The sequence below is a fragment of the Anser cygnoides genome, chromosome 4, assembly GCF_040182565.1.
Source record: "Anser cygnoides isolate HZ-2024a breed goose chromosome 4, Taihu_goose_T2T_genome, whole genome shotgun sequence".
Taxonomy (NCBI): domain Eukaryota; kingdom Metazoa; phylum Chordata; class Aves; order Anseriformes; family Anatidae; genus Anser; species Anser cygnoides.
In genome coordinates this window covers 59,494,944-59,519,534 of record NC_089876.1, presented here as the reverse complement: position 1 = coordinate 59,519,534, position 24,591 = coordinate 59,494,944, and the positions used below count along the sequence as shown (strand labels likewise).

At 43.4% G+C, this 24,591-nt stretch overlaps 1 protein-coding gene across 3 annotated transcripts in view; it reads left to right on the top strand.

The window, feature by feature from the left end:
• Positions 1-1,041: 1,041 nt before the first annotated feature.
• ACSL1 (acyl-CoA synthetase long chain family member 1) overlaps positions 1,042-24,591 on the top strand; it is a 38,412-nt gene continuing 14,862 nt past the window's right edge. The window contains exons 1-7 of one of the 3 annotated variants that reach the window (XM_048078356.2): positions 1,042-1,193; positions 10,201-10,428; positions 16,515-16,629; positions 17,023-17,087; positions 18,342-18,443; positions 22,229-22,328; positions 22,481-22,659. In XM_048078356.2, coding sequence (XP_047934313.1) covers positions 10,234-10,428; positions 16,515-16,629; positions 17,023-17,087; positions 18,342-18,443; positions 22,229-22,328; positions 22,481-22,659 — 756 coding nt within the window. In that variant the 5' untranslated portion in view covers positions 1,042-1,193; positions 10,201-10,233. Of the gene's footprint in view, positions 1,194-1,656; positions 1,679-9,670; positions 10,015-10,200; positions 10,429-16,514; positions 16,630-17,022; positions 17,088-18,341; positions 18,444-22,228; positions 22,329-22,480; positions 22,660-24,591 lie in introns of those variants that run through there. The other 2 variants (XM_066996213.1, XM_066996212.1) reach the window with 2 other exon arrangements.

The window sequence follows — 24,591 nt, the reverse complement described above, 5'->3', positions numbered from 1 at the left end:
CTTCATGCCCATTAGCAGCTGATGTGACTTAGATGCACTCCTGGATGACATGTCCCCATTTCCTTTCAGGTGAAAGGAATCTATTTTGCATTTGTGAGACCCTCCACAATGTGACCCGAGTGCAGTTAATCGGGGACTATCAGTACATGCACAAGTGCGCTCCTCCTTTGTGCTGAGAAGGGAGTATAGGCTCTGGGCCTTTGGTAGCATTTAGATTTCATGGCAAGTCCTACACCTGGTATGCTCCAGTAGAAACTAAAAAAGAGTGGTTGTCTGTATGTAAAATAAAAGTATCTCCTATACTTTACAAAATATTATACATGTATGTGAATGTGTATAGTCTTAGCTGACACTTAAGGTAACAAAAAAACCATGAAACAGAGGAGGCTGAAACCCATGGCACTATTCAGTGTGTACGATATGGCAGAACTTTGAGATTTGGGTTGATGATTTACAAACGAAACGGGCCAGTGAAGCACACAGCCAAACCACAGCAAGGTAACTTGACTTTCAGAGGGCGGCTGAAACGACTCCAAGTTCCTCTGTTTTGTCACAGCACGCCTCAAATCTGCAGTCCCCTCACAAGCAAAATCTAGTGGTTGGTAACATACGGTTCTTGGGGTTGCAATGAGTTCATTATCCGCTTTTATCATGAAACGTGCATCTTTTCAGCATACTTGTACTGGATGCAGACGGCTTTTGTACAGCTGGGAGGAAAAGTTTCCCTCACAAGCTGTTGCCTTGGCTTTGTAAGGTATAAAGGGCTGCACCCTGCACCTCCAAATCCCGCGAGCGAGCAGGCAAAGGAGGAACAAGGCGGCTCATTGGGGCTCCTTGAATTTAGGGGGATGAAGTGAGAGGGCTGAACCCCACAGGGAGGGAGAGACAAGGCGACCGACTGCCGGCCTGTCCCCGCTGCCTGCGGGGGACCGGGGCCGGCCGTGAGGGGCCGGGGCCGTCCCTGAGGGACCGGGGCTGGCCCTGAGGGGCCGTGAGGGGCCGGGACAGCCGCAGGCCCCGCGCAGGAGGCGGTGCGGGCCCTCTCGCCCTCTGTGCGGCGGCGGCAGGGGGCGGTGAGGGCGGAGGAGGCGGGCTCGCCACACGCACCCGCCGCTCCCGCCGTGCTCCGCTTAAATAGGGCGGCGCCGGGGGAAGCCGCACATAGCCCTGCTCCGCCGTGCCGCCGCTGGGAGGTGAGGGGGGCTCGGGGGGATCCGCCGCCACCACCAGGGGGACGGGGGCGAGGGTGCCGGGAGGGTGCCGGGAGGGTGCCGGCAGGGTGCCGGCGGCTGTCAGGGCCGGGCCGGGGCCTGCCGGGGCCGCCGCCTCGACCTGCCCGCAGCCCCGGGGCCGGGCGGCCTGCTTGGCCGGCTGTCAGCCGGGCTGCGGCGGGCACAGGAGCGGTGCCCGGCCTGCTGCCAGCTGTGGTGCAGCGCAGGCTGCCCCCGGAGCCCTGTTTGCCTCCCCCGGCCCTGCCGGGCTGGGGGTTTCAGCGTCTGGGTGCCGGACCTTGCCTCGCTGGACCCGAGGAGGCTGCTCTCGGATACAGCGTGTTGTTGAAGCAGCATCTGTTTATTTATTTTTTTTAAAGCGCGTGTGGAAGCGTGGCGTGAGGTGAACCGGCCTAAAATGGAAGGCTGAGGGGCTGGGAGTCCGCAGGCCGCCTGCCCCCCGCTAGGTAGGGATACGGAGCTGGGGGTTTATCCGAGTTCAGCGATGCTTTTGTTCCGAGGTGCACGCGTTTGTTGTTCCTGTTGAACAGGAATCGCAACCCTGGGAGCCTTCTAAATTTCTAAAGGGCAAGCCTGTGAGCTGTCTGGGGTATTACCAAAACGCTTCTGGACCGAGCAATCTGCCTAAAGACTTGCCTCCGTTGGGTTAGTGTCAGAGATATGATGGTCCTGTCCTGTGACAGGAAATAGTGACATCTAAACTAACTGCTCCTGAAGCCCTGTGCTTTTATACTTGTGCCTAGGCAAAATTATTCTGCGTGGTGTAAGCAGGCTTTTTGGCCACGTTGCTTTGCAGGGAGCAGTGCCGTCTCCTCAGCCTGCTTGGGAGCTTTTATATTCGCACCTCTGTGCTTGGGAATGTGCTCTGGCTTGAGGGCTGAGGTTTCTCAGATCAAGAGATTCAGCTCAGATTTCTCGGATCAAGAAGGCATTGAGCTTAGGGGAAAAACACCTTTCTTTTCTCTTATCACCAGTAACATCTAATGAGGATAAATGAAATACGGAGATCCTCATGGAGCTGTACTGCTGTTGGCTGATTCTCTGAAACAGAAAGATATCAAGCGTATTTATATTGCAATACAGAAATGATTGGGGGGTTGGATTAAAAGCTTGTAGTTACAATTATCTGTTTTGTGTAGTGTACTCAATTCAAGGTCTTGAGCAACTGGCCTTAGCCTATTCTGGGGGCTGCAGTGATTGTGTTGAATCAAAAGGCTGCTTCTAAATTTGGTAGATACTGTTTTACAACTACAAATCTCCCAGCTTGAGGTTGGAAGTAGGTCATCAGTTCTTGAGAAGCCTGCCCCTGAGTAGCCTTTCATGTCAAGGGCAAATACAAGGTCGGTATCTGTACCAGTGGAGAAATAAAACCAGCAATTCAAATGGAAGGAAAGAAAACTCTTCAAAATAGTTACCTGGGTAAGTAACTCTCCTGTTTCTTTGAGTAAAGCCTCTGTAGCTGACTCCTACCTGATGTGCTCCACTGCAAATTAATGCTGCATTGGATTTTTGGAGGAGGTAGATCATATACTTTTCAGACCTGAGTGTGTTAATCTCCAGTGGGGAGGCGTAAACTCTTTCTATTTCCCCTACAAGAAGACACTTAAGCTAGTGTGAGCAATAGAATACAATAGTGGCTTTGTTTGTTTTGTTTTTTCTATTTATTTTGTACAAGTCTTGATAATGCAGATGACTGGAATGGGTAGACTCAAAGGCTAATGGCTCCGGATTTCAAATGTGCAGCAGAGGGAGAGGTTCTGGCCCAAGGGAGTACAGTGCTTGGTAAATTGGGCTTCTGGTAGAGTGATGCAAAGATTGGCTGCCTTATTCTACTTCTGTGGTGTGCTAAACTACAAGTGGAAAGTACACAAAATATTTTGTTTAAAATATAATCAGTGGTAACTCCCCAGAAATCCTCACAAATAAGAGGGGAGATGGCTTGTCTGTAGGTACAGGACTTTGTGTGGGAGTTCCTCGTGCTGTGTGGCTGAGGGAAGGGCTGCTGAACAGTGCTGACCTTTGCAGGCAGCAGCCTGAACCCTGCCTGCAGGTGGGGGGGCTCGCTCTTCTGCAGGTCCTGCCTGACTCCTGGTAACACACAGGCTTCTGCTCTCTTGCTGCCTCCTGTTTTTGGAGTTAGTCATCTACAGAGGGCAAAATACAATAGTAAAATACTCGCTTTGGTTAATTGAACCTTAGTACTGGTAGTTTGTCCAGCATTGACTGAAAACTGCTTCTATAGTTTGATAGAGAGGAGGAAAAAAGCTCTTTCTTATTGCTGGACTTTCTTATTTGAGGCTTATAGCAGAAATGTATGATGTCCTGTGGCAGCAAGCTGTTTCCAGAAAAGGACTTCTGGCTTCTTATATGAATTGCAGTCAGTAAACCTAGAACTCTTAAGCTTTTTAGCTTGATACTGCATGTGCCTTGTTTTTGGCAACTTGGTCTCTGCAGTTGGGCTGCATTAATAGGCTGGTGAGGAGGGGTGAGTTTCCTGGAAAAGAAAAGCCCCTTTGGAGGAGATAAAGGGGGACCTTAATACCTGGTGCCAAGGGGGGGGCTGCTTGGTTTGCCATAGCTTTCCTATGGTGCTAGTGTTGGGAGAGCACTCGGGTGAATTAGTTGCTTCTAGTAAGTACTTACTGATCTGTCTGGCCTCAGTGCTGTGGGTTACACTCTTTTAGACATTCTTCTGAATGTAAACACTGGTGTGATGCACCACGGCTGAAGTATGCCTGACCCAGGTTACCCTTTGCTATGGCTGTCAGGTGACCGAAGCATGAGTAAGAAACTCACTGTTGCGTGGTCTCAGGTGAGTACTGGAAGCATATGTTACCTTGAGGTACACACAGGACTTTCCCGGAACAAGTAGCATGAATAAGTTGGCACAAGCTACTCAGGCTGTTAGTGCCACCAGAAAGCTGCCAGCTCAGGGCAGTCCCCTCTGTGGGGTGATTGTCATCTGCTCTGTGTTTGGGCTGAGATAAATTAACAGGGGAGTGTCACGATGCTAGCCAGAGTTGTAGGGATGCAGTTCTAAAGGGAGAAAGTAATTTAGGCTTCAAAGTAGATGTTTGTAAGCATTTTTATTCCTCATTGAAGAGGATAAACTGGTAAGACTTTTAGTGGCTGCTGTGTGTATATAGGTGCCAATCAATGGGAACACTTCAAATTGGTCATGGTCTCACAGGCTTCAGTGGGAAGTACTGATTTCTTTAGCGTGGTGTTACCAAGTGCTGCTGAAGGGTGCTAACTGCACAAAAGACATCGATCGAGCCACATGACAGGAATCCACTTGGCTTCTGAACTGGAGTGAACTCCAGTGACCTCGCTGGTGTGCACTCAGATTACTTGTTGGGCCTCAGTAAGAGGCAGGAATCCAGGTGTTGTTCCGTTTGATTGTAGGAGGGCTGCGGCCAAAGGGCTGAGGACAGGGCTGTGACTTTGCCTGTCACTGGGGGACAGAGCCTTGACGCATCCCTGTCAGATGCAGTGCTTCAAGGTTGCAACAAGTCCTCACTGCTTCAGCTGCAGCTTACTGAGTCACCCTGTCCCTCCTGCCTGGTGGGGCTGAATAGAGCTGGCAGGCTGCTTCCCTCCAGCCATCTGCCTTCTTCCAGATGAAGGGACAAAGCCCTCAGAGGCAACCTGAACCGCTGCACGGTGCCCTGTGCTTTGCTCAGAGCCAGACTGGGGGGGCTGCAGGCAGCTGGGAGGCTCAAAGTGTCGAGGGGTGAATATTAGGGACCTGCTTGTTCCCATCTGTGGGATGGGTTCCTCATTAACAGCTTATTGATTCTTTCTTCATTGCTGTTACAGGAAAGCGAATTTGGCAGCCAACTACTTCAGAAGCAGGATTCAGTAGCTCTGAAACCTGGTTGGGAGATTCTGAGTAAGATGTGATGTTTAGGTTTGTTTTAATTGGAGAAAAGGGGATAGGGGAGGAGAGTGGAGTAGTTGGTGGGACGCTGTTACATTTCAACAGTATTTCTCTTGTTTGGGAGAGCCCTTTGTGGCCAAGGCCAGACTCGCATGTTATATGTGCCATGCTGAGCGCCATGCTGAGCACCGTGCAACACACCTTGCTGCAGCATTTATGTCAAAGGAGGCTTAATCTGAGAAATCTCCTCCAGGTCTTAATTACCTGTGCTCCTTTGTGTCTTTAGGGTGCTTGTGGTTTCCCTGCTGGGTACGGCTGGCTCTGACACAGGTGGTTGCAAGACCTCAGTCAAGTTACTGCCTTGACTGCAGGGCAGGGGGGAGAGAATCCCGGGAGGCCTTGTGTGCGGTGTCTGGAGTTACATGCTTGAGGTGCAGCTCTGCAGCTGGAGAAACCGAGGGGCAGCTGGGCTGTCTTGTTTCCTTCTGGGAGCTAATGGCTATCTGCTCATCAAGCTGAGAGCTGGTCTAGCTGAGAACGAGCGTCAGAACTAACCCAGGAAAGCTGGTTTTGCTAGACCATATCCCATGTGTGCGTGTACCACCAGCTGAATCCCTGGCCAGCAGAGGGTTGTAGGAGCATGCATCTGGGAAGGATTGGGCTGGTTGAAACTTAAGCTGATTGTAAATTGCACCATGAGATTAGGATTATGTATCTATTCAGGCAAGGATTTCTTTTGTCAGTAGCCAAAGCTATTAGTTGCACCCTGTCATACTCTGCATTAAAGCTAGAGTATGATTCTGCACTTGGCTCATCTTTAAAGGATGAGTGGAAAAAGACTTGAGCATTAGGGGGACACTGGGAGCTCCGGGGTGTAACCTGTAGCAGTAAGAAAAACAAACAAATTGCTCAACAGCTCTGAGGCTAGCCAAAAGGTACATGGGTGGCTGGTAACCTCTTCCAGCCTTTCACAGTGAAAATGTCTTGGGGCCATACCACTCACAGCCAGAGGAACAGCAAGAGAAGCTGCCCTCCTCTCTGTAAGAGCGCAGAAATAACGTGGCTGCTCCTTCCAGGCCGTGTGGGGAGCTTGCCTTTATCACCAGCCACCAGTGCAGGCGTCCCGCTGCCCTCAGTGTTAGGGCAGGGGGGAAGAGGCCATTGGCTCTTGGGGCTGTTTTCTCTGCAGTAAAGAAGCTGACGGCTGCTCTCCTGTTCTCTTCTGTTGCACTCGAACCATGTCTGGCCACGGGTAGACAATGGGCAGGCTGCTGCCCTCTGTAAATAGCCCATTGTGTGCCCAGAGTAGGAGCAGCAAAGAACGGCCGAGTGCTGCCAACTTGGGTCGTTGCCTTGAGATACTGGCTGTGCTATAAAGAATGAGCCCTGGGTGCTGCGGGGTGTGTGTGTGCATGCGCGTGTGTGTGCAAAGAGAGCTGGCTTTGTCTGAGCTGTGCAGAACTCTGACTGAACCGATGCGATGAATGTAGAGGGATGCTTTCAGGGGCTGGGTTTGGAAACCACTGTTTCTGCAGGGCACAGGTAATTACCTCTGATGTAGTTCTTCTGCCCTGTTACTAGAACCCCTTTCCCATATCTGCCTGGTGTAGTTTAACTAAAACCAAACCAGCCAAGGTCTATTGGTTGCTTTGAGGAATGTGGCTTTTGACCTGCTCAGATGTTGTCCCTTGTGCCCCAAGTAGCAAGCGGAGTGTCAGAGACTGGTGCTTCTCACCTGGGATCTGCCTCCTTGGAGTCTCCAGCCATGACCTGCAGTCAGCCACCACGTACCATCTCACGGTAGGACCTAGTTCCACAGTCCATTGCCTGCAGTCCAGACCCCATCTGGTTAAGAAGCGATTTCAATACCTGAGTTTTTGGAAAAGAACATGAAGCTACAACCACTGGTCTCGGTGAATCTTGTTGGCCTTGCACAACTGCCTCTGTGTTGAGTGTCCTACCACCAAGTAGTTCAAAGTGCTCTTCTCCAAGTGGATTGCTCATGCTGACTGTGCAGCTGGAGTTAATAGCTTACTTATCACTCTTCTAGTCTTCTGTTGGCTGAGGTGAAAGGTGGGGGCAAAACTTCAATGAAGCTTAACAATGGGGCGGTCCGTAGGTAGCAATTATGGAGTGCCCAGGTGTGGGTGGGCTGCATAATTGGAAGGGTAAGTTGGTGCTTTGGGGTGGAAGTAACAGAGGTGAGTGGAGTGTATGAAGCCTTGCTGGGCTGCTTTGCTTGTCTTGAGTAAGTAGACTTAGCTGGGCCCTTACTCGAGGAAAAGGACTGAAGGCCAGGTCTAGTTCAATTGAAAAGACATTTGTGGACTTTAAACTCTTCTCCTTGATCATGGGGAAGACCTTGGATGTCTGATATGATTGGAGCATAAGCCAAGTAATTACTGGGATGGATCAAAGAAGGCTGAAGGGCGTTGAAACCTCATCTTTTTTGAGAGGGCATATTCATACGTGTTTATGAATGTGAGTGTTCTTGTTGCATCTGACTTCATCTTAACTACAGAAAGAGTTGATATGACCTAGTTGATAGTGTTAAAGCTAGGAATTGCTTCGTTCTGCCGAGAACTTTGTCCTGATCTTGTCTCTCTGTGCTGATGAGGCAGAAGGTGTAATAAATGAGTCTCCCTCAATACAAGCGTAAGCAGTGGAGTATGTTATGTAACTGAAATTCAAGAATGTTTTGTTGTAAATTGCTCTACAAACAACTGGTCAAAGAAATGAAGAGTGGTGATACTCATTTTTCTTTACCTAGTCCTATATCATCCCAGCTTCTTGACTACAATAGGACTTTTATGTGAATTAAATGAAGGTGTTTACTTCAATTCTTGTCAGCTGTAATAGCACACCAGCCTTCTGAAAGAATAATTCTCTAATTACCCTGCATTCCTGAATTATATAGTATGTGAGCAGGATATATCCTGACTAATACAAAGAGGAAAGCAAGTATTTGTTTAAGTCAGAGCTGCTTATTGTGAGGCTTGAGGAAGAAAGAGCTCAGCTTGCTCTTTGCCCTTACATATACTTTAACTCCCCTTTTGCTAATCTGATAGTGTGGTGTCTAATAGGATATCTAAAACTGATTTGTAAGCTAAGCCTTTCTTGTTGGGATTGATTTATTCTTAGTGTTCATCTATTGGAAGCTAAAACACCAGAGTTTTCATGCCTGCAATGCAAAGAAATGTAGCTTTATGTATAAAAAGCAATGGCATAGTGATCCTAATTGAGTCAGTATTTTTTTATGCTAAGGAAAGATGAAGGGATTTCTTGATATACTCAGTTCTTCACCTTTCATTGCTACAGTTTGAGGTGCCACAGGTTTGTGATGTGGTCTCCTGCATATTGCAGTGCAAATAATCAGAAGGCACTTCTGTAGTGGCCCTACGCAGCATACCTAGGCCATGCAGTCAGCTACCCTGAGATATAAATACAGGGGAGAGTGGGGAAAGGCAGTGCCCCCGGGCTTGGGGGGGGCTGGGACCTGTCCAGAGATGGACCTGATACCCCTGTCTGTGACCTTATTTCAGACTGTTCTCCTGCTAACGTGCTCTAGGTGACCCTGCTGGAGCAGGGGGTGGACTCAGTGATCTCCAGAGGCCCCTTCCAACCTCAGCCGCTCTGTGCAGCGTTGTGAAACGGTGGGCCCCTTGAACCATCTTAAGGTGTTCTTGCTGTCTCTAGCAAATCCTCCCCAAATACTGGTTAGTCTCTTTATGGACTAGACGACTCCCCTGTCTAGCTGAATAACTGATGGCAGCAACAAAGATTTCATCAGCAGATTGTAAACTTCAGATTTTTTTTTCCTGTAGAAGTGTGAGATGTTAACCTGGTATGCTTGGTTTCAGAAATGAATGTGCCCCTAATTCTGGCCGCCTGGATTTCAGCATCTCCTATACTACCACTGTGCAGTAGCGTATGGCTCCACAGCATGTTGTAGCCATCCAAAAACATCTGACACTCTCTAGGTCTCTTGCTGTGTCGGCTCTTGCCAGCGGCTGAGCTGCAGGGACCCGAAGGAGCACACCACGGGGCTGAATGCAGGAAGACGCGACTCTGGCAATGTCCCTGGGTGGCAGGAGGCAGCTGGGAGCTGGCGCAGGGCAGGCAGCCGTCCTTCAGCGCTGTGGGGTGATCGGCTGTGGGTTGCCATTGGCCTGGCAGGGCCCGCTGCCTGCCTGCTGCTGCTCACCTCTAACCCAGTGGGCAGGAGCCCCTGGCTCTGGCATGTGACAAACGTCCCCAGGGACCTTGGCTGGGGAGGAGGGCACCAGCTGAGCTGACGGCAAGGCTTTTTTCCGCGGCCGCTTCTGGCTGCGGAATATCCATGTCAGCCCTTGCTGAGGCACGGGCGAGGAGTCGCCTTTCCTCATCTCTCTGTATGGACGTGACGGGTAAAACGTGCTTCCTGTGCTTGTTTATGCCGCTGTTTGCTGCGGCCCCACAGATGCTGCTTTGTTCTGCCTCGTGTCTGAAGATGAATTGTTGATGTGACACCGGGAGAAAAAGGAAGCTAGCTAGCACGGTGGGCTATAGGGAGAGCCTTCCTGCGGGAAAGCTCTGCAGAGCCTCGTGCACGACTGAGGGGAGAGTAGGGAAGGGGAGGTGAAAACTCCTGCTATGCTCCCGCAGGATTAGGTTGCTCTCTGTTGGGTTAGTGCCGGAAAGTAAGCCAACATAGCCCTGCCCTCTCTCCCCCGAGTCCCATGTGACACTCACTCTTTAAACAGCCTTGTGCTGTAGCTATTCTGCCAGTAAAGGTCTAGCACTTCTGAAAGACTATCCTTCAGACAAAAACCCCATCACAGAATCGTGTTTTGTTACAATGCAGTGTCTTAAGTGATATTAAAACCCTGGAGCTTTCTTGTCAGCCACACCTGTTTTTCCAGAGTATGAACTAGTAATTGCTTATTTATGTAATTGCATTACAGCAATCTAAAGATACTGCTTGCTTAGTGGCAGATAAAGTCACTTTGATAGTGAGAAGCTGGTAGGACAAAGCGTACATTGCTCTCCTGTAACAATACTGAATTGAAGCAGAATTTCAGATCTGTCTAATTCTTTTCCTGTCAACAGATTCCAGCTCTGGGACAACTGCACTGAACTACAATGCAAGCACATGAGTTGTTCAGACATCTACGGATGCCGGAACTTGGGGATGTCAGGCAGTATGTGCGCACCCTTCCAACAAACACGCTGATGGGTTTTGGTGCTTTTGCAGCTCTCACAACCTACTGGTATGCGACAAGACCGAAAGCATTAAAACCACCATGTGATTTAGCAATGCAGTCTGTGGAAGTAGAGGTAAGTGTCACTTGATGCTGTCATTCACTGAACTTTGAAGCCTACAGCAGTCGCTGCTTATGCAGTGTTTCTGAACTGGAGGGGGGGAACACTTCTCTCAAGTGTGGCTTGGGCTCTTTTTTTGGCTTGCTGAATTTGAAAACCAAGTTGAGGTTTCAGGTCACTGTGGTGATAACTCGCATGGGAGAGAGACTGGTGAGAAGAGCTTCTGATCTGAGTGGTGGTAGGAAACTTGTGAATATTACAGCTAGCACAGTGTAGTTTTTACTTTAAAACTGTTTAGGTGGTGACTTATGAAATCAGGTCTTGGTCAGAGTGTGCATGGTGTATATGGTGTACTGATAGACTAATACTATTCTGTTACAATATCTAGCTTATAATAGCTGACAGATGAGACATATATTAGGTTACAAGCATGAAGAGGGTACTAACTGTCCTGAAATGATCTGCGGAAAGATATGAGCCCTGCCAAGAGAGCCCAGCCATAGAGTAAGTTGAAATTAAAGCAACCATATACTGAACTCTGGATATGTTAGCTTAGTTTCTGTCTTGATTTCCGAGGCACGATGTTGCAGTTAGGTGGTGGTTTTAATACTGAAGTCAAATATGGAAACAGTCTGACTGGGAAGAACTGTTGCTTAGATGGAAATACAGACAACTGATTACATGGTTGGTTTCCTGAGCAGCAGTTTTATCAATTTCCCTGTTTACTACAGAGTCACTGTTTTATGATGGATTTCATTCTCTCAAGAGTGCCCCTCTATTTCCTCAGAGTAGACAACGTATTTCCTTTTTTGGAGGAAGGAGATAGCTTTGGATGGTTGTGGTCTTCAGGTGGGGTATTATAAAATACAGGAAAATAAGGGTGACAGTTTACTGCATTACTCTTGATAGTCAGAAGTGATATCTATAGATTTGTTCATACATCTTTGCAACCAAAGAATCCAATTACAGCAGATTCTTTTGTGTGGCTAGACCCCATTTGGGTGTCCTGTGTCACAGGTGTTTTAACATGACTTCATGAGCTTAAGAGAAGATGTGACAGTAAACTGATATAAACAAATGTGGCAGAGCAGTTTGAAGTTTTGCAGTAGGTAACCTTTCATGAGCAAGACGCTCCTATCATAGCCTCAGATCACACATTTCTGTCTCTGCAGTGCTTCATGATAGTGGAACTGAAGAATTGAAGCATCAGTTGGCCCCCCCATTCAGAAGCTTAGCTTTTCTTAAGTCTTTTTTCCAGTATGATATACTGGTAAGCTTGCCTACAAGTCATGTTACGGTAATGAAAACCAAGTAATGGTCCACTGTTAGAATTGCAGAAAGACAAACGTGTTCTGGCAACGTGATAGTTACAAAAACATCTCTACAAGAAGCACGCATATTTTAAGGATTCAGAGGCTAGATCTCACTTCTGGTGAGCTTTCCCAGTCTGGACAGTGGCCGTTTAGACAGTGTATAGAATATTCTTGTAGAACATGTTTTAGTGGCTGCAGTAAACAACCAGTGAAGCTTTCCAGCTGTGGAGTGCCTCGCTACCCAGTATAGACTGTATCAATAGCAGGCTGGGGGGGGCTTTGTGCTGGAAGATGGTGGAACAGCCATAAACCCAGTGACAAATGTTTATGTGCTTGAGACTAGACAGCAGTCTCAGCTCACTACCTTTACCTCTTCAAGTTAAATTGCTCATCACTCACGGATTCCATGATTAAAAATTGTCTGTAGTATGAGACCTCACTAAAAATACTTAATGTGCAATTGATCCATATTGTACTAATTAACATCTGCTCTGAGCAGAATAGGTAGAGCGGGATTACTTTTCATTGTCCCTTCAGAAAACACACCAATAGAAGGAATAGCCAGTATTAAATGAAGAACAGCTGGATGTTATATCTTGGGGATAAAGAGCTCAAACTTTAATATCTTGAAATGACCAAGATCTGCCCAGTTTTGTTTGACAATTCAGATAAAGCCCTTTACAATATAATGTTGTGAGCTATCTCAAACTAGTGAAATGAGAAAGTATGTTAAAGCACGTTTCACATCTGTTAGAACTGGTGCTTTTAATGATAGTACCAAGTGTAATGCAGTGCTTGAGATTTAGCTTCTTGCTATGTTTGCTTAATGTACTCCATTCTCTTAGCTGTGTTAAGACGGATTCCCACTTCGGTGGGAGAAAAATGCAAAACGCTGCTCTCAGATTATGCCTTAACTTGATCATCTTTAATCAGAAAAGATGTTCAAAGGTCTAGAGAATCAGCAACATGCTTCAAAAGAGATGTAGCAGAACACAAATCTGTACAACTGTGAATATCAAATCTATCTGTTCATTAATGGTTATAGCTTTGAGTTATAAATATGCTTCTGCTTAATTCTTGCTTGTAACTTAGATGCCAAGAGAATAATGAAGTTAAATGAAGCCAGTGACTGGCATAGGATTTCTATGTATTCTGATGATAAGCCTTCATAGCTTCTTAAAGGAGGAAAAATATCCTATTTATTGCTGTTCAAGCTCACTTTGTGGCTCTGAAAAGCTTTGATTTAGTAGGTCAGCACCCAGTGACCTATTCTAACCAACACTGAGGGAGCATAGAGATTGTATGCAGAGGTAAATGGGTGCTGAGTTACTGAAAGTATCTGCTTTCTTCTAGAGTAGGTGTCACAAAATACATGGACTGCAGTCTTTGAAATGTACATGCCACAGTTCCATTTCATGGAAAGAAATCCTGTTTTCAAAGCTGTAAACACAATATGAATTTTGTGAGAATCTCTGAGGCCTAAGTGAAAATCTCTTGGGATCCACTTGAATCCACTGTCTGTGGATGGGAAGACAAGATAAAGAGTGATCATAAGTAAGTGTGAGACTATTGCTGAGACTCATGCTATACTCAGTTGTGCACTGTACCAAAGATTTCAGTGCTGCAATAAGGCCTTATTGTAAGAGTGAGTTTTTGCAAAATCATGTTTGTGACTCGTAGGTGCATTTGGATCTGTCTACTTATGGATTGCTTTTAGTTGGTGATGCATATTTAAACAACTTGAACTATTGATTTTAGAGTGCAGGATGTATGGCTGTCAAGTATATTACGTCATGCTTAAAAAATGCAAGTACTTCTATTTGGGTCAAGTTCTGCTAGGGTATGTAGAAATATGGTGTGTAAACAGTAAGGATGTCAATATTGTCTTGTAGTAAGAGTTTGGGTTGGACTTCAGGTTTCTTCCCTTAAGAAAATCCATTCAGATATGGAGAGTGGTATTCCTCTCCTGAAAGCTCTTAAACCTTCATGCACTCTCCTGATATGGTACAGGAGCTCTGGCTTGCGTTGTCTTTCAGTAATTGCTTGATTAGACCTGTGCTTGTCTCTGTATTAAGGGGTTGATTTTTAGCAGTTGTGTGCTCACCTGGGGATTAGCTTTCTCAAAACTATATGGCTAGCTTGAAATCCTAGCTTGTACTTCTTGCTGCTCAGAATGTGCATGTTAGTGACCCAAGCATCACTTGGCAGCGTACTTTCCCTTAGGAACATGGAAATTAGGCCTCTTGCCTCTGAGGCATGGTTGAGACAGCAATATGTTTTGACAGTACTGCTCATCCTAAGCACCATGTATCAACAAGAAGTAAGCCTATGTCTAAAAGTGGCTGTCTTGTGTTACAATCAGTGCCTGTTTGGGTTATGTAATATGTCTCTTATAGAATAAATTTCTTTCCTTAAGATGCAGCTATTATAAACCAATCCAAGGTCTTACTCTTAATGTCTACAAGCTGCTGCATAATTGCTCATCTTCTTGTGACAACCCGAAATGCTGTACTGGCTGCCTTAAACAAGTAACCCAAGGCTGTTCTTAGCATTAAAAAACTTTATTTCATGGCTCCTTAAGCACACTTTAAAACTGACAACCCTTCTGAGTGCTTACTTTGTACTGGGTCTGCTTGTTAGGTCCCATTCAGGTAACTTGCATGGAATCAGCCAAACATCCAGTCCTGAGGCTGAGATGTCTGACTAGTAATGAGCAGTGTTGTTCACGGCAAACTAAAAAGCACTTCTGCTACAAAGGTTTGCCTGATGGCTGCACAAATATTTTGGGTAAGGACCCTTTGTACAGGCTCTTAAAGTAGTGTAATTCTAGTCCTTTTTACTCCAAAGCAAAATTAGACCAATACCATAATGTCACCTAATAGAGGACTTAAAAGCGGCAGCGTGAAGTAAGGTCTAAATGATCTTCAGCATATCAAGGTGTATTTCACCGCATCTCTGAAGAATAACATTGAACTCCTGATGGTCTTCACACAAGAAGCTGCCTTCTTCAGTGGAAAGTGATTTCTAGCAGGCCTAGAGTAAGAGTTTTACTTTGTGTTGAGAAAAGGAATTAAGTAAGCAGGATGATAAGCTGATTATGCTTTCCTTTACTGATAAAACAACCTATGGGTCTCTGCAGTAGTAGCCTGCAATAGTTTCTTAATTCTCTTGTAGAGAAGGGGAGTGCAGTCAGCCCTGAATCTAAGCAGTGTGCTCTCTGCCTGGTAAGCGTCATTCTCAGGTTCAGTTAGTGCTTCAGGCCCTCTGAAAGCTGCTTTTTGTAAAGCTGCTTTTGTAGTTCTGAGTAGTAGGACATGTAAACAAAATAGTACCAGCTCAGCTGAGAAGAAAACCAACTTCTTGACTGTTGCCCAAGGAGTGACTTAAGGTGTGATACTCACCTACACAGAAATTGGAGTGCATCAAACATGGTGCCAATACATCACATATAGATGTTTCCTATGGCTGTGGTCATAAACTATGTGGCTTGATCTCCCTCTGGTTAGCTCCAGAGGTGGTAAAACTGGGAAATCTAGAAGCTGACCCTGGTTATCCAGTGTCTGTGAAACAAGTGCAATAAAATAAGCACTCTGGCTTTTCTTTCTGGGTAGAGATGTGTCCAAGTGATCAGCTCACTTCCTATAGAGTAGATGTTGGTCTGAGGGCAAGTATGCTCTTGAATTTCTAATGTTATGACTGTTTGGAGGTAAGCTAGTCATAAAGTTGTTCTGGGCCATGTTCACAGTGTATGTTTCTGCTTACGGTCAAAGGAGTGGCAAGCATTACACATAGTTTTGCTAAAAACAAGTCCAACTTGTTTCAGTTTTAAAATGTTTTTCCTTCTCTGATGAATCACTAATGTGCTAGCTCCTTTCTGTGGACATGTGTGATATGACATCTTCAGTGAAACCTGCATAAACCTGTATCTTTCCAGTTGTAGATAACAGGTGCTCTCTGATCTTCCAGTGTACCTTGAAATCAAAACCAGACCAATGGCCTGGGAAGAGTCTAATTGCATCTGATTAGGTTTTTGACATTGTAGGTGATGATATAATACATGTGTAGATTTAGGTAGTCCAAAATTTCTTTGAAAGGGCCACAAGCTGACTACAACCCCTGATAAAGAGGATTTTAGGTAATATTTACTTGAAACTGCTTAACCAGCTGTACTGTCTCCGTTAAAAATCTGCTTGTAAGTGTCTGTCACCTGAACAGAACAAGTATGGCCCAACAGTGCTTGCATAATTACAACTTCTGAAACTTTAGTTGGTGTAAAATGAGATTATTTAACATAGCCTATTTTATAGTAGCAGGTTAAAACTGACCATGCTTAAAATCATTAAGGTTTTGAAACCTCAGTCTGAACATGGTTGTTTACTATTTCTAATTGGAAAAGTAAATTAGGATCTCAGTGTTAACATCTAGAATGCCCCAGTTGAGGTTGGAGGGATTTAGAAAGCTTAACTGCTGATATAATGGGATAAAATGCTTTTAAAGAAGATCTTCCTCTAGTGAGGGGTGTCAAAGGGCATTTTGTGGTTCTTACATATGAGAGCACAGAGCAAATGTAGCTGAGGGTAGGTTTTTGCCTTGTACTTTCAGTAATGCAGGGAGAAATAACATATCTTTAAATGATGTCCTGGGAAACAGAAATGAAGTTCTCTCAAGCAGAATTTACTAAGACTCATAACAAAATGTTTAAAATAGATGAGATGTTTTTATTTCTTCAGGAATTTCCTGTTCATTTGTATCCAACAAGTGTCCAACCTTTTTAATTATCTTTTTTAGGGTGGTGAGCGTGCTCGAAGGTCCTCTCTCCTTAAGAGTGATGAATTGTTAACTTGTTACTATGATGATGTGAGAACAGCTTATGATATCTTCCAAAGGGGGTTGCATGTTTCAAGTAAGTTTAATTTTAAAGTTACTCTTTTCAGTGGTGTCAAGAACTGAAGGTCTGGGCTCCTGAAGCCCCGTTGTGGATGGGGGATGTCTACCCATCAATAAGATGAATGCATTAAATGTGAGCATCTTGAAAGCAAATTGCATTATGATCTCTTGCAAAGCAGCATTGTGTGAATTAAGTCAGTGCTGTGTTCCTTAGCCTAACCCAACCTTCACCAGCTTCATTCCCTGCCTGTCCCCCTCACCAACTCCAAAATGGGGTTTGCATTCTGAAGGTATCTCCAAAGAATTCATAGGGTGTCAGCTTAATGCTGGTAGGTGTGTAGTTAGTGTGCTGTTAAGACAGAGGAAGCAGGGGTTAAATTTTAAGTAACTTTTTTATTGCTGTTTTTAGATAACGGTCCATGTCTAGGTGTTAGAAAACAAAACCAGCCGTATGAGTGGATATCCTATAAAGAGGTAAGTAGCCTTTCTAGCTTTGAGCTAGATCTGCTTTTGCTTACTGAGACCATTGCCACAACATCCAGTGGCGTGATATAAAAAGACTTAATTATTCATGGTGTTTTAAAGTAATGTCAAAATATTGCAGGAAGATTCTAATTCTTGTTAAAATCCTAAAGGAACAGTCACAAAAATGTACAAGGGGAAGAATACCTCCTGCACTTTGTTTATATTCACTGTTTTATTCCTGAACGTATTTCAGATTATCTTGGCAGCTTTCAGCATTTTATTGCTGAATTGCGTAGAATTTGGACACTACTACAAAGCTGCAGCCTTTCAGAGGCAATATTTGGAGGCTCAGAATGCTACTATTATAGTCACTCGTTTGAGAGGCTAGTTTTACTTTACAAATGTTACCTGTGCTTTTTGATTATTTGTCTCAGTAGCGCTGAATAATGCTTGTACAGAGTGTTAATAGATACACTTCTACCTAGTAGCACACTGCTTCTTCATGAATGCTAAAAATATCTTTATGCAAATCTTCTTTGGACAGCTCTGCATTTTCAGGTTGTTCCCGATTTAGTAAGTGATACCTTAAACTTTGCATAAGCCTCATCTAGTACGTAGTGCTAGGGTCAGTGAAGACCTTTTGTATGTAGCAGAGGTCACTTCCCAAGGTGGTTTTGCTGGGTATTTTTTAGGCACAGCCTCTCATTAACAAAACTCTTCATGTCAAGACGTAGATTCGAGTCATATGCTATATGGAAGGAGGAATTAGAAAATTACTTTCCCAAAAGCTTTATTTATTGAACTGTTTTGTCTCCTTTATTTTTGTACTTCTTGAAAAGTAGAATGGTATTCTTGTAGGCACTGGGAATTCAGTAGTTCAGTAGTCTTCTGAAAGAAGCAGAAGGATGGCATATGTAATGTTTGTCATTGAGTATAAAGCTGGCTCACTCCAGGGTCACTTCTGGGGGTTAATACAAATGCAACAAAATAGCATCTTCTGCATGTGAGCATTAAATCTAAACTTACACTTAATCTAGCTGGACTTTAACTGTTAAGTACTCTTCTGTGTTTTGTGTGCAAGTATGGTGTCCATATTCAGTCTCTAGTTTATCAAGGTCAGAGGACATCCAAAATAGCCTAGAAAACCACTGTCTGCTTCATGTTAGTTATTCTTCTTGTAGGACTTAAAGGAAAATGTTTTACGTGGTTTGTACTGTTAAGCTTGTCTCTTTTTTCATTTGGCTTCTCTTTATTTTCCCTCAGGTTTCAGACAGAGCAGAATATGTGGGCTCTGCATTACTCCACCGAGGCTTCAAACCATCTCAAATCCAATACATAGGGATCTTTGCACAAAACAGACCTGAGGTAATTTGATTGACAGTGTTTGTTAGTGATCTGGCTGTTACTGAAATGGCCCACTCTTCTAAATCTATAGATTTTTTTTCTTTTTGGCAGTGTACTGAGCTTCCCTACTATGAGTATTTTTGGAGTTGGGAAAGGGCTCATAGCTGACACTGTAGACCCACAAGCTATGGACATGGCATCTAGAGCTAAGAGCCAAAACTGATAGCTGACACAACTGTTAGCCTTTTATGCTCAGGATCAGGGAATCCAAAGTAACTTTTCTCCTCTTTCTAGTTCATAGCAAATAGTTCATAGGCCTGTTTAATGGGAAGCTAATATAGTGCTTATTTGATTTAATGTTATCACCATTTGCTTTCTCTTAAAGTGACAATGGAGTCCTAGGTGACTCCAAGTATTTGGAAGTCGCAAGATATTTAAACCTTTCAAAACTTAAGACCTTTAATGATGAAATAGTTGGACAAATAAAAGATGGCTAAAGGTGATAGAATTATCTCTGTGAAAGAGGCCCTGGACACCAAGATGCTGGGTGGCAAAACCTCCTGATAAAGGCAAAAATGGAAAATTCCTTAACTTAATAAGGAGGCAGAAAGACTAAAAGTGATACAACTGAAGATCATCTGACAATGCCAAATGTCACAAACCTTAGGCAACTGTGAGGATGTTTTGATTAGCTGGTGTCTATCCATCTTAATCCAGGGGTGGTTCTAGACTGCTGTTACTAAAAGTAGTATGAACTGTTGAGTAATGTTTGCATATTCTGACTTTGTTTATTAAATCTATTTGATAGGGGTCAACTTCTCTAACTTGTTTGTGCTTAGAGCTTCAGCTGGTGCTTGCTGTGTTAAGCTAGTTTAATCCAAGCCTGTATCAAGACAAGAGGATGATTCTTAACTTGTGTCTAAAATATGCTGTCCCTCTTGATTAAACTCTGGCAGCTGGATTCCATCCCTTAGAGCTGCCTTTTGCGTTGACATGGCTAGAAGTTGTACCACTGTCTCCGTGGTCCTGGACAACACTCTGCTGTTGTATCTTTTCTGATTTCCAGTTTGTCACTATGCCTTTCCTTCTATCACTTAAAAAAAGTGACTTTAATACCCCCCAACTTTCTCCTTTCCTAACAGAAAACCTAACTCTAGCATTGTACAAGAAATACTTTCCAGATTCTTAAATCTGGTAACTTGCTTGGATTTTCCTGCTGGAATTCTGGTCCTAACAGCTACAGTTTTTTGTTATAAGGAGACTGGGATGTCTCCAATTGGGAAGCTGTTAAATGAGTGCTCTTATAACATCAAGTAGAAACTAATTAAAAAAAAAAGGAGCCAGGTGTTAGTTAGGTAGACCTCTGAGTGCAAAGAAACTGGCCATCTCTTTTCCAAGGTTTTTGTTGATTTGGAAGATAGAATCTTTGACTGTTAGGTCAGTGGATTTTCTGAAGGAGGGCATGGCAGTGTGGTCTGCTTATGGACCACAAAAACAAAATGTGCTGGAATTGCTTCATTCCAGCTGGCTCTGAGCTGGGTCAAATGAGCTGGAAAGACCTGTTTAAGCCAACAACTTTAATTCTGGGGTTTTCCCTACTGAAAACTACTGTATGAGTGTTGTGACATCCAAAATACAATCACTAATCCAGACAGGAGATTATGTGAAGGTTTTTGTCAGTGACTCCCATTTGTCAGTCTGGGGAACTGCTGGGAAAATCCCCTGGGGGGGAAATCCTAGCAAGTTACTCAAATGTTCACTAGAAAAATAAACTTTGCTTAATAAAAACTACTTTCCCCTCTGAGTAACTGAAAAACAGATCCCTTCTACAAGTAGGGAAGTTGTGTTTTAAGTTGAGGGGGAAAAGCACAGTGAAATACTCACTTTCCCTTAATAGATCATAACTGCATCAGAAAAATTGAGACTTTCAGACTGCTGCCTCTATTCAGTACTAGCTGCTTGCTTGGGCTTAGAGAGAGGACTCCAGTGTTGAGGTTTGCTATTTGTGTCTAGCATCTCAATTTAAAGCAATATTTAAAAAGGAAGAAAAGTCACTGGTCCAGGAAATAAAGATGACTGTCAATACCCCAGTCAGTGTGCGAGAATAGTTGGAGGCTGTAATGGGAAGCTCAGTTGTCTGCAGCTTCTGAAGTCTACTGTAATCTACTGTAATAGACTTACCTCCAATAAAACAAGTCCTAAACTTGAAGCTGCTGAACAGCAATGCAGGTGCCCCATTCTTGTTAGATGTGTAGGTGGATGCTGTCTATAGAAAAAATCCTCAGTGGACCCTGTTACAGTTGGTATAGGTATGCATGCGTAGACTTTCATGCAGACACTAGCTATACCAGTAAGTTCCCTGTTCACTGGTGTTGTACTAGACTTTATAAGATGACTTCTTTTGGGGTAAGAGATTAACAACAGGCATGTTGTATAAGTGCCTTCAGAAAAATTCCTGCTGTTAAAGACTCTCAATCAGTAGAAAACTTAATTTAGGAAACTTGCCCATAATAACAGCTCATAAAACTGAGATTTAGCAACTTTAGCATAGTTTCTATGTTAGATCTCCTATGGAATAATCAGCTGAATGATGCCTAAACTTGCCCTCATTACAGGGGTGAGGCAACTGGCTAGTGTCCTGCAAAAACACTGGAAAACATGATAGAGTTGGGGTGGGGGGAAATGGTAAAGGGAAACGCTCTTTATTAATGAAATCCTTGTTGAATTGTAAGTTTCTTTAACTTTTAAAGATGCACGTTTTATTTAGCTAACTGGAACTAGCTAAAGGTTCTATCTGAGTTTTTGTCACTCTTGAGGGCAAAAATGGAGTTGTTCAGTTCCACTGGCTGCCTCACTTGCCCAGAGGCTCACACTTAAGGAGTTGCATGCAACTCTATATTTTGGTGTAGCTAGTTGTTTACAAACCATTCCCAATAGCTACTCTACAGAGAGAGAATTGTGTGGCTCTTACCTTGACAGTATTTCAGATGAAATCTGTCTTGCTAAAGAATTATCAGATAGTATCACAAAATAAGACTGCAGCTGTTTGATTACTATACTTCTTAGCAGATGAATCCTCTTAATTGCAGCTTGCAAGGATGTCCTCTTCTGTGAAAACACAGAATTGGTACACATTCAACTGCATCTTCAGATTAAACCCAATTAAAGGGGAGTAGTTAGTCTTGAGACATGATGACAAACTTCATGAAGCTGGCTTTCCAGAGAACTCTGAATTCTGTGGTAACTGTTGCATGTCTGGCCCTGATGAGATGTGGGTAATACAGAGGTGAGAACAGACTGTGTAGAGATGTTATTTATACAATATATACATATATATTAGTGTGTCAAGACATGTGCAAGTCCTTCATTGATTCATACTACGATGATATAAAATATTGAAAGCTTCAATGGCTTCTGTGATGACCTAAAGATGAGAAACGGTATTGTACTCCTATTCAACTCTTACTCAAAGCCTCTTTCCCTTAATAGGTAGGTTAAGGAGATAAGTAATGTATACTGACTTCTTCTAAAACTATTTAAAATTAAAAATACTCTAAGGACAGTTGAATTTTATTGGATTGGATGCTTTTTCATAGTTACCTCCTTACTTTTTTTCTTCCTCTGACAAATTAAAAATAGGCTTTCAAGGTAAACAAATAATAGAAATTAGTAAGGAGACCTTTTCATTAAGATTTGTCCAAATGAGCTCTGTCCTAATAGTGTACTTATTAGGCTCACATCGGGATTACTTCTCGAAGGTCTGTTTTAAGTAAACACAGTGACTTGCATCTCTTTTCTTTGTGCAGTGGGTGATCATCGAACAGGGATGCTATACATACTCCATGGTAGTGGTGCCACTCTATGATACACTGGGAACTGAAGCAATTACATACATTGTGAACAAAGGTAGGGCATTTTCAGTAGTTCAGCAACTGAATATATGATGGCAGAGCTAAGGACAGAACTGTAGCTGCCTTCAGATGTTTTCTTTTACCAAGTTCTGAAGTGTGAATGTAGTCCAAACTTGCTGCATTGATAATGTTGTTCTCTTTCATCAGCTGACTTATCACTGGTTTTCTGTGACACACCTGACAAGGCCAAACTTCTGCTAACTAGTGTGGAAAAGGGGGAAACTCCAATCCTCAACACCATTGTTATCATGGAACCTTTTGGCACAGATCTTGTAGAACGTGGTAAGAAGTGTGGGGTGGAAATCTTCAGCATGAAAGAAATAGAAGTAAGTATGTTTAATCTATTCTGCTTGCATCTCATTTACTTGTGGAAGAATCAGGTAGTGTCTATTGCACAGATTTCAGGACTGAACAGTGTGGTAGATTAGTTTCAAAATACCTACCAGTCTCTTGGGTTGAAGTTCATACAAAAACAAATCAACTTGCTAGTGGCATTTTACAATGTGCAAGATCTAAAAATGTATGTCAAGATGATGGAAAAACATAGTACAGATGTAACATCAGATCCGAACATTATCTTACTGTTTCATATGGACAAGCCTTATAGTTATATGCAGTGAATAATACTTCAGAATACAGTACAGTGAATAGACAATCTTTTTCTGAGAACATGACTTTAGGCTCTTAAGATTAGTCTTAGTCCTCTTGCTTATAGTCACTCTTTCTGCTTGGATCTCTTGTGCAAGTTATTTTGTAATCTTGTTATTTGGAGAAATTTGTCCCAAGTACAAATTGCATAAACTGCATCTTAACTGTGATATTATGAAATAGGGTTTAGCCTGGTTCCAGCTGTAGTGCTGGTAAAGTCTTGGCTTATTAGGACCTGCGTATCTCCCGGTAATTGTGCTTGTCTTCTGCAGAGGTGTGTGGTAACTAGTAATTGAAAAAGAACACAACTTCACTGAACTTGTTCTCATAGCAGTCTTACCTGCTATGTTAATAGAGCCACCTTCTGGTAAAGATGCAAAATTGCCCGCATGTTATCCTTTGCAATACAGTTAACTGTATCATAGCTAACTAGCCTCAGCAAGGCTGCCAGGTTGAAATGGGGCTAAAGACATTATGCAGAGTAAGTGGCTTGTACAGTGATATAGCTGACTGAGAAAAGGGCTGGGTTAAATAAGGAAAAAACCTGCAGGAATAGGGTGGTACACTAAAATCAGCTTCTTTCTATTAGTTGAACTCTACTTTTTATTAGATACCGTCCACTGGGTCTTCTAGCTACAGGGGAAAAAAAGGGTAAATACTTAAAGCAGATGTGCTTAAGTAGCTACTTCTAGTACTGTGTTAGGTCTTTACCATGCTACTGTAACAACAACACTTGATGTTGGGATTAATGTAGTAATGAGTGCTTCTTTCTTTAAGTCTCAGAAGTAAGACAAACTTGAATATTCATAATAGCATCTCAGTGAACAGGAATAAGCCTTAATCTTTTTAAGGGGTAAGAGCTTTTGGTCTCAAAGACAACTCTGAGCTGTTTAGAAGCTTAGATTAAAATAATTATTTCGAGCTTGTTTTCTAGGTTTCTGGCATGAACTTGCTGTTCCCTGTGCTCTATGTGACCAGATATTTATCTTGGTTTCTGATGCTTAGTGTCTGTACTTATGCTGTGATGATTTAGAGCTGATTAGCTGTGAATAAATGGCTATTTGAGAGGAAGAGATGTTGGCCTTCTCTCCTAGATCAACAGAACTGTGTAGGGATCTTAGCTGTGTGTTAAGTAAATACTAGGTCTTACTTAGAACAGGCTGTATTGAACTGCTCTTGGCACTTGGAATGCAGATGCTGTTTTGAGTAGACAATAATATACTGGCAATTTTCTTGATGTAATGGCACTGTTTCAAAAAGGCAAACTTACAGATTAACTGTTTACAGATGTTCCTTTTTCCCTAAACTTCTTTGTTTATGGGTTATCTAAAGATGTAAAGATTATTAGCACTAGTCTTTGTGTACAGATAAATGAATGCATAATACTCTTGAATACTCCCGTGTACTTGGAACTTAAAGGCAATGATGAGGATGATGTACCTGCCCTAAAAGGGCAAACCTGTATTTAACAAAAGGTCCATTTTTAACTTGCTGAAGCCCTTAAACAAAACAACTATAGCTGCTTTTAGTCTTAAATAGATGTGACAGGAATAAGTCTTGATTTGAAACTTCTGAGCTCATCAGTATTGAACATGAGCTTTCAACTATTT